This window comes from Conger conger, chromosome 5, assembly GCF_963514075.1.
Source record: "Conger conger chromosome 5, fConCon1.1, whole genome shotgun sequence".
Lineage (NCBI taxonomy): Eukaryota > Metazoa > Chordata > Actinopteri > Anguilliformes > Congridae > Conger > Conger conger.
The window spans coordinates 66,771,964-66,781,963 of record NC_083764.1 but is presented as its reverse complement, the minus strand read 5'-3'; the positions used below and the strand labels follow the sequence as shown (position 1 = coordinate 66,781,963).

General features: G+C 49.1%; 1 protein-coding gene across 1 annotated transcript in view; it reads right to left on the bottom strand.

The window, feature by feature from the left end:
* LOC133129003 (voltage-dependent R-type calcium channel subunit alpha-1E-like) overlaps positions 1-10,000 on the bottom strand; it is an 89,831-nt gene that overhangs the window by 10,998 nt on the left and 68,833 nt on the right. The window contains exons 28-37 of the mRNA XM_061242807.1: positions 8,691-8,892; positions 7,749-7,913; positions 7,076-7,186; positions 6,004-6,084; positions 4,771-4,890; positions 3,931-3,996; positions 2,467-2,558; positions 1,513-1,687; positions 1,141-1,268; positions 13-109 (exon numbers count right to left, since the gene is read on the bottom strand). Of these exons, the coding sequence (XP_061098791.1) occupies positions 13-109; positions 1,141-1,268; positions 1,513-1,687; positions 2,467-2,558; positions 3,931-3,996; positions 4,771-4,890; positions 6,004-6,084; positions 7,076-7,186; positions 7,749-7,913; positions 8,691-8,892 (1,237 nt within the window). The remainder of the gene's footprint in view (positions 1-12; positions 110-1,140; positions 1,269-1,512; positions 1,688-2,466; positions 2,559-3,930; positions 3,997-4,770; positions 4,891-6,003; positions 6,085-7,075; positions 7,187-7,748; positions 7,914-8,690; positions 8,893-10,000) is intronic.

Here is a 10,000-nt window from a genome sequence, read left to right as displayed (position 1 = left end):
TGACAGCTCTACCTTATAGGCGATTTTGGCGGGACATTTCTTCCCGAGGCCGAGGGGGGGGGACATGTGCGTCAGCATCTCGTACATGGCGGTGTAGTGGATCCGCCCGCTTCAGCACCAGGAGGAGGAGGAGGAGGAGGAGGAGGAGGAGGAGGAGAGTTACTCTGTGAGTATGACGCTTACTACTACAGCAGAAGAAACAAGTGAAATGAAAGTCTTGGTCTTTTGATGCGCTGTAGGCATGGAAACTAAAAGGTGGAGGTTTTGGGTGGATGGAGAGAACGAGAGTGGTTGTGATTTTGGGTTTGGAGCAGGGAGAGACCCATAGTGGGCCCAACACACCCATTACATTACATTACATTACATTACATTATTGGCATTTGGCAGACGCTCTTATCCAAAGCGACGTACAACAAAGTGCATACCCATAACCAGGGATGGGTTCGCTGAAAGACACTAGAGGGAAGTACAATTTCAACTGCTACATGTACAACAAAGATAAGGACGAGGGCCTTTTTTCTTTTTTCTTTTTTTTTAGAACAAATAAACAAGCAAACAGAGCAAAAGTGACCAAAGTTAACTATCCAAACACTGCTTACCTAGCCAACTAAAAACACCGATACACAAAGCAAGTCACAGAGACAACAATTAAGGTTCACAGGGAGGTAGGGAGGGATGGGGAGAGGTGCTGCTTGAAGAGGTGTGTCTTCAGCTTGCGCTTGAAGGTGGGGAGAGATTCTACAGTTCTGACCTCAACGGGGAGTTCGTTCCACCACCGTGGAGCCAGAACAGACAGTAGTCGTGAGCGTGAGGTGGAGGTTCGGAGAGGGGGAGGTGCCAAGCGGCCTGTGGAGGCTGAACGAAGAGGTCTGGCAGGGGTGTAGGGTCTGATGATTTTTTGTAGATAAGCTGGGGAAGACCCTTTAACTGCTTGGAAGGCTAGCACCAATGTTTTGAATTGTGGAGGGAAGTAAGCAGGGGGGTGACGTGTGGGTATTTGGGAAGGTTGAAGACCAGACGAGCTGCTGCATTCTGGATGAGTTACCCCCCACCCAACACGCCCCCACGCAACTGGATCTCTCTCTCTGACACACTCACACACTCAATACATTTTTAATTTCGCTTCTCTCCCTCTCTCACCACGCCGCTCGGTCGTACTCCCCCCAGATGCGCACAAACTCGTCCAGGTGGTGAGGGCCCAGGATGGAGGAGTCTCGCGTCAGGTACTCGAAGTTATCCATGATCACGGCGACGAAGAGGTTCAGCATCTGGAGCGGCAGAAAGACGGAGTTACACACTCAACTGGGTGACCCAGAACACCTGTAGCCTAGTGCCTCAGGTGCTTAACTGGGACCTGGAAGGTTATTGTAGCCACAACAATATTCACACAGCTGCTGGGCTCTTGAGCTAGGCCCTTAACCCCACATTGCTCCATTGTTTAGTCTAATGTTACACTGAACATTGCCCTCTCCCCCAAACCCCCATCACCACCTCCCCCTTCCCAGAACGCACCAGGAAGGAGCTGAAGAAGATGAAGGACACAAAGTAGAAATAGGCGAATTCTGTGCCACACCCCCCCTCGTGGTCAGGGGACATGAAGGGGGGAACGATGGAGGGGTCAGGTTCGCACTCCTGCCCCCCCAAACAGGACAGCATGATCTCCTGCCAGGACTCCCCTGTGGCACTCCTGTGTGAACACACACACACACACACACACACAGACACACACACACACACTCACACACAGACACACACTCACACACACACACACACACACACACACAGACACAGACACAGACACACACACACACACACACACACACTCACACACACACACACAGACACACACACACACACACACACACACACAGACACACACACACACACACTCACACACACACATACACACACGCGCACACACACAGACACACACGCGTGTACACACACACAGACACACACACACACATACACACACACACACACTCTCACACACACACACACACACACACACAGACACGCAAACACACACGCAGAAACGTACACGGAGACACACGCGTGCGCACACACACACACACACACAGAAACGCACACACACACACACACACAGAAACGCACACACACACACACGCACAAGCACACACAAACACAAACAGGCACACACGCCCAGTCACATGACAGTTATCAGCTGATCATATCAACAGCTTCCAGCCGCAATTCAGCCTCAAACATGCAGTGTGTCACATCTAATTCCTTTTTGTTGAATATAGTTTTATTTGTTTATTTTATTTGTTTGTTAATTCCATGTCACTGTTCCTGTCCTAGCTTGCCAAAGGGACTACAGGAGGAAATAAGCTGCTAATTCTGGCTAATTAAGACATAAACTGCTGTGCCTTGCCCCGGTCAACTAAATGGTGTAAAATAAATTAACGTGTGCTGCAGTTCATCAGTGGGGCTGTCCTCCCCCACCTGAACAGCAGCATTAGGGCACCGAAGAAGGTCTTGAAGTTGTTGTGCTGGTTGATGTGGCTTTCGTCGTTCAGTTTGATGTTTCCGAAAACCTGCAGCACGGTTCAGGGACAGGAGAGACAGTGATTCAGGTGTAGCACAGTGCAGAAACCATGAAAGCAGGTGGCAGTGGTTTTATTGATTACACAGCAGTGAGACCATTTTGTGTTGCGTGTTGAGTTCTCCTTTGCAGTCATGCTATGGTACACCCATAATTCTGATGTACTAATCACGACTGGTAACTAACTGAAAGTGAGTTCTAGAACACTGACCTGGAATTGGAACATTTAAACAAAAAAACAACTTTTCTTCAAAAGGGTCAGATGTCAGCTATGGTAGAGAGGCCTAACTGTGTTTGACTGGTTGGCCCATGACCCTGAGGTTGTGCTGTAATTACAATGAGACACAGGCACTGCAGCCTGGCTCTACGGTAACGCGCTGTAATTACAATGACACGCAGGTACTGCAGCCTGGCTCTACAGTAAAGGGCTGTAATTACAATGACACGCAGGCACTGCAGCCTGGCTCTACAGTAAAGGGCTGTAATTACAATGACACGCAGGTACTGCAGCCTGGCTCTACAGTAAAGGGCTGTAATTACAATGACACACAGGTACTGCAGCCTGGCTCTACAGTAAAGGGCTGTAATTACAATGACACGCAGGCACTGCAGCCTGGCTCTACAGTAAAGGGCTGTAATTACAATGACACGCAGGTACTGCAGCCTGGCTCTACGGTAACGCGCTGTAATTACAATGACACGCAGGCACTGCAGCCTGGCTCTACAGTAAAGGGCTGTAATTACAATGACACGCAGGCACTGCAGCCTGGCTCTACAGTAAAGGGCTGTAATTACAATGACACACAGGTACTGCAGCCTGGCTCTACAGTAACGCGCTGTAATTACAATGACACACAGGTACTGCAGCCTGGCTCTACAGTAAAGGGCTGTAATTACAATGACACGCAGGTACTGCAGCCTGGCCCTACAGTAAAGGGCTGTAATTACAATGACACACAGGTACTGCAGCCTGACTCTACAGTAACAGGCTGTAATTACAATGACACACAGGTACTGCAGCCTGGCTCTACAGTAAAGGGCTGTAATTACAATGACACGCAGGTACTGCAGCCTGGCTCTACAGTAAAGGGCTGTAATTACAATGACACGCAGGTACTGCAGCCTGGCTCTACAGTAAAGGGCTGTAATTACAATGACACGCAGGTACTGCAGCCTGGCTCTACAGTAAAGGGCTGTAATTACAATGACACACAGGTACTGCAGCCTGGCTCTACAGTAAAGGGCTGTAATTACAATGACACACAGGTACTGCAGCCTGGCTCTACAGTAAAGGGCTGTAATTACAATGAGACACAGGTACTGCAGCCTGGCTCTACAGTAACGGGCTGTAACGAGCTGCTTACCTGCATCCCGATGATGGCGTATATGAAGAACAGCATGGCGATGAGCAGGCACACGTACGGAAGGGCCTGCAAGAGAAACATTGCCCCAGAGGCACCGCCATTAGCATCAGGCGCTAGCATTAGCCAGAGCGCTCATAGAAATCAATTGTAGAACCGTTGGCAGACATTCCATTCATTGTGTGGATTGTGGGTAATTTTCTCAATTGGGAACTTTATTAAGGGCGCTACTTAAACCCTGATTATAAATCCAGGGTTTTATGAACAACGATTATACATTCCATTTTTTCTTCTTTACACACGAAAAACATGTGAATAAAGTTTAATAATGAACTGTAATATTTATCCACCATTAAGGCGGTTCCACTTTTGCTGCTGACACAGAAGAGCACAACATGCGGCATCTCATTTTGTGTGAGTTGGGTCACAAAGAGCACATGACAGTGCCAGCACTACTGTACGGCCTCACATCGTAAGCCTCTGGATCTGCTCCTGTGGACGTATCTCTACCAAAATAAGAGTTTAAAAGAGTCGCAGGTCACACTGGGCCTGGACACACACTCAGCCCTGCCCACCCTGGGTGTGGCCCGGCATGTGGGCGTGGCCTGTCGGGAGGGCGTGGCCGGACAGGTGGGTGTGGCCCGGCATATGGGCGTGGCCTGTCGGGAGGGCGTGGCCGGACAGATGGGTGTGGCCCGGCGTGTGGGCGTGGCCTGTCAGGAGGGCGTGGCCAGGCAGGTGGGTGTGGTCTGACATGTGGGCGTGGCCTGTTGGGAGGGCGTGGTCGGACAGGTGGGTGTGGCCTGACATGTGGGCGTGGCCTGTCGGGAGGGCGTGGCTCACCTTGAAGGACTGCACAAAGGTCCAGAGCAGGATGCGGATGGTGTAGCCCTGCCTCAAGAGTTTAATGAGCCGAGCCGCTCGGAACAGCTTCAGGAAACTCATATTAATGGTGTTCACCGACTGAGAGAGAGAGGGAGGGAGTGTATTAATGGTGTTCACCGACTGAGAGAGAGAGGGAGGGAGTGTATTAATGGTGTTCACCGACTGAGAGAGAGAGGGAGGGAGTGTATTAATGGTGTTCACCGACTGAGAGAGAGAGGGAGGGAGTGTATTAATGGTGTTCACCGACTGAGAGAGAGAGGGAGGGAGTGTATTAATGGTGTTCACCGACTGAGAGAGAGAGGGAGGGAGTGTATTAATGGTGTTCACCGACTGAGAGAGAGAGGGAGGGAGTGTATTAATGGTGTTCACCGACTGAGAGAGAGAGGGAGGGAGTGTATTAATGGTGTTCACCGACTGAGAGAGAGAGGGAGTGTATTAATGGTGTTCACCGACTGAGAGAGAGAGGGAGGGAGTGTATTAATGGTGTTCACCGACTGAGAGAGAGAGGGAGGGACTGTATTAATGGTGTTCACCGACTGAGAGAGAGAGGGAGGGAGTGTATTAATGGTGTTCACCGACTGAGAGAGAGAGGGAGGGACTGTATTAATGGTGTTCACCGACTGAGAGAGAGAGGGAGGGAGTGTATTAATGGTGTTCACCGACTGAGAGAGAGAGGGAGGGAGTGTATTAATGGTGTTCACCGACTGAGAGAGAGAGGGAGGGAGTGTATTAATGGTGTTCACCGACTGAGAGAGAGAGGGAGGGACTGTATTAATGATGGACACAGAGTGAGAGGGAAATAACAGATAAATGGCAGTCAAGATGTTTCAGTGGAGTGAGAAGGCAGTAGAGATGTTTCAGTGGAGTGAGATGGCAGTAGAGATGTTCCAGTGGAGTGAGATGGCAGTAGAGATGTATCAGTGGAGTGAGATGGCAGTAGAGATGTTCCAGTGGAGTGAGAAGGCAGTAGAGATGTTTCAGTGGAGGGAGATGGCAGTAGAGATGTTCCAGTGGAGTGAGATGGCAGTAGAGATGTTTCAGTGGAGGGAGATGGCAGTAGAGATGTTCCAGTGGAGTGAGATGGCAGTAGAGATGTATCAGTGGAGTGAGATGGCAGTAGAGATGTTCCAGTGGAGTGAGAAGGCAGTAGAGATGTTCCAGCGGAGGGAGATGGCAGTATTGCGAGATTACCTGCAGGTCCACCACAATCTCAGTGATGCTCCCCAGAACTGTGATGAAGTCAAATATGTTCCATGTGTCCCGAAAATAGTTCTGTGGGAAGGAGGGTCGTCACCATTAACCATGACCTTTAATGAGCCAAATAAACTCACCCCATTCAGGGAAATAAAATTCAGTTAAATTACAATCATAGTGACCCCGTGTTCTCGCAGCGAACATGGGGTGAAGGGTCGCGAGAGAGTGCGAGGCTGAGGGACGGGCGAGATTTTACCACTGTTCCCTCCTCATGGCCTCCTGCAGCTGCACTTTTAAACAGAGAAATGACGGCATAACACAGAGCATCGAAAGGCACATTTATCCTCCAGTTTCCATAATTATCTCATGACACTGATAATGATTATTTTTACTGCCATTTTGCTAGCTAGCAATATCAATCTCTCTCTTGGTCGCTGCCTAGAGTTCTCCATCTCTCTCAGCTAACTAATGATTTTCATATCTCTCAATAAATGTCTCTCACTTATTGCCAGCTAGCTAGCGAGCTAGCTAGCACTCTCAATTGCTAATTTAGAAAACATTACAGTCATGCAAACAAATAATGAATGAATTGAGGAACAATTATTCCCGAAATAAGATCAAATCTGAATTTTTCCAAAACCTTCGTCGCTCAGTTGCTGGCTGTCGCTCAGCTCCATAGAAAATGAAGGGACTTCCGGCCAATGGACCGGTCGACCAAATCTCTCAATGTGAGAACACAGGGTGAGAGTTAAGCCTTATGCTGTGAAACAGAGCAAGTGCTTCTGTAAGATTTAGAACAGGATAATTTAGCCCAGCACTATTCACTCTATGCCTGGTAGAGCCGCAGGCTCTGCTGGTCGTAGTTCCAGGGTCTTTTTGGTGATGATTTTAAGGTGAACAGCAAAAACAGCAGATACCACGACTCTCCAAGGGGTGAAAGTCCCTTAATGTGATTGCTAGCAACATGGCCATCTGATTCCTGATTCTGCTTCTGATTCAGGAACTTTTGTGTGATTCAGGGTTTTGTGTCATTCAGGGCTTTGAGTGATTCAGGGCTACTGCTGCTCACCAGAAAGCCGAAGGCGAAGATCTTGAGGATGCACTCGAGGGAGAAAAGCACGGTGAAGGCCGTGTTCAGGTGTTTGAGGACCGTGTCGTAGGCTGCTGGAGCTGAGTGATACTGGAGATCAGAAGCGGGGAGAGAAAACCAACATTCACACCGACCACCCTGATGGTGTTACTCCACTGAGTGCCCTATACCGGGCCCAGTCGCCCAGTGAATTTAAAGCCACTGTAAAGAGGTTGGAAACGGGTTCCAGTGGAATGTGCTAATATTTTTAGCTGTAATTCGATTGCTTTTTGCCCATCTTACTCGTCCTTGTTCTTTCAGTGTGCTTTTACTATAAACCAACTGTGTTTCCCGTCTTGGCCAGGTCTCCCTCGCCAAAGATATTTTAATCTCAATGGGAGTAACCTGGTAAAAGGAAGGTTAAATAAATGGGAAAAGCAGTGTTGATTAAAGTTGATAAAACTACAAAAGTTCACTTGAGTCGAATCAGAACTGTCTAACTTCACATCGCAGTTATTATTATTATTTCCGCCGACAAAGAGGACAAAATATGACAGCACAGCAAGCAGTAAATGAGCTGGATGACTGTACATAATTACGCTGATAACTCATAGGACGTCTGGTGGCTGAACGGCCGTTGGGCCGCTGAGTCAGGCGGTACTGACGAAGGTACCTTCATCATCAGCACCACGGTGTTGAGGGCGATCATGGTCAGCACGGTGTACTCAAATGAGGGCGACACCACGAAATGCCAGAGGCGGTACTGGAAGGTCTGGCGGTTCTGGGGCATGTAGCGGGTCAGGGGTTTGGCACTGATGGCGAAGTCTATGCAGGCCCTCTGGGGGAGAGAGAGGGGGGGGGGTCATCAGGGGTCCAAACTGCACCCAAATTAGACTGAAATTACACTCAAATCACACTGTGAAGTGTATGAGGATGTTTTGGTGGGGTGTTGTTGTGGTCTGGTGTATTTCTTTATTTTGTCCTGGTCTGTTCATTACCACAGAGGCAATAATAACTTTATCAGATGCTACGTGTATGTGTGAGTGTGTGTGTGAGTGTGTGTATGAGTGAGTGTAAATGGTTGGCATTTATATAGCGCCTTTATCCAAAGTGCTGTACAATTGATGCTTCTCATTCACCCATTCATACAGACTCACACCGACGGCGATTGGCTGCCATGCAAGGCGCCGACCAGCTCGTCAGGAGCATTTTGGGGGTTAGGTGTCTTGCTCAGGGACACTTTGACACAGCCCGGGCGGGGGATCGAACCGGCAACCCTCCGACTGCCAGACGACTGCTCTTACTGCCTGAGCCATGTCGTATGTGTGTGTGTGTGAGTGTAGGTGTGTGTGTGTGTGTGTGTGTGTGTGTGTGTGTGTGTGTGTGTGTGTGTGTGTGTGTGTGTGTGTGTGTGTGTGTGTGTGTGTGTGTGTGTGTGTGTGTGTGTGTGTGTGTGAGTGAGTGTATGTGTGTGAGTGAGTGTGTGAGTGTATGTGTGTATGTGTGTGTGTGAGTGAGTGTGTGTGAGTGAGTGTGTGTGTGTGTGTGTGTGTGAGTGTGTTTGAGTGTGTGTGTGAGTGAGTGTATGTGTGTGAGTGAGTGTGTGAGTGTAGACCTCGTTCTTCTCCAGGCTGCACTCCTCCATCATCTTGTCTCCCTGCTCCTGGAAGGTGATGATGATGAGGGCCACAAAGATGTTGACGAAGAAGAAGGGGAAGACCACAAAGTACACCACGTAGAAGATGGACATCTCCATCCGGTTCCCTCTACTTGGGCCTCTGTCCTCCTCTGTCACATCGACAGAGTGCTGTAGTACCCTGAGGAGAGAGCAGCCATCTCACTCCACTGAAACATCTCTACTGCCATCTCACTGCACTGGAACATCTCTACTGCCATCTCACTCCACTGAAACATCTCTACTGCCATCTCACTCCACTGGAACATCTCTACTGCCATCTCACTCCACTGAAATATCTCTACTGCCATCTCACTCCACTGGAACATCTCTACTGCCATCTCACTGCACTGGAACATCTCTACTGCCTTCTCACTCCACTGAAACATCTCTACTGCCATCTCACTCCACTGGAACATCTCTACTGCCATCTCACTCCACTGAAATATCTCTACTGCCATCTCACTCCACTGGAACATCTCTACTGCCTTCTCACTCCACTGAAACATCTCTACTGCCTTCTCACTCCACTGGAACATCTCTACTGCCATCTCACTCCACTGAAATATCTCTACTGCCATCTCTCTCCACTGGAACATCTCTACTGCCATCTCACTGCACTGGAACATCTCTACTGCCTTCTCACTCCACTGAAACATCTCTACTGCCATCTCACTCCACTGAAACATCTCTACTGCCATCTCACTGCACTGGAACATCTCTACTGCCTTCTCACTCCACTGGAACATCTCTACTGCCATCTCACTCCACTGGAACATCTCTACGGCCATCTCACTCCACTGGAACATCTCTATTGCAATCTCCCTCCACTGAAACACCTCTACTGCCATCTCACTCCACTGGAACATCTCTACTGCCATCTCACTCCACTGGAACACCGGTAGTTTAGTGAGGGGTGCATTATTAGGGTACGGTTCTGGGTACAGTACTGGGGTGTAGTTTAGTGAGGGGTCCATTATTACGGTACGGTTCTGGGTACAGTACTGGGGTGTAGTTTAGTGAGGGGTGCATTATTAGGGTACGGTTCTGGGTACAGTACTGGGGTGTAGTTTAGTGAGGGGTCCATTATTAGGGTACGGTTCTGGGTACAGTACTGGGGTGTAGTTCAGTGAGGGGTGCATTATTAGGGTACGGTTCTGGGTACAGTACTGGGGTGTAGTTTAGTGAGGGGTGCATTATTAGGGTACGGTTCTGGGTACAGTACTGGGGTGTAGTTTAGTGAGGGGTCC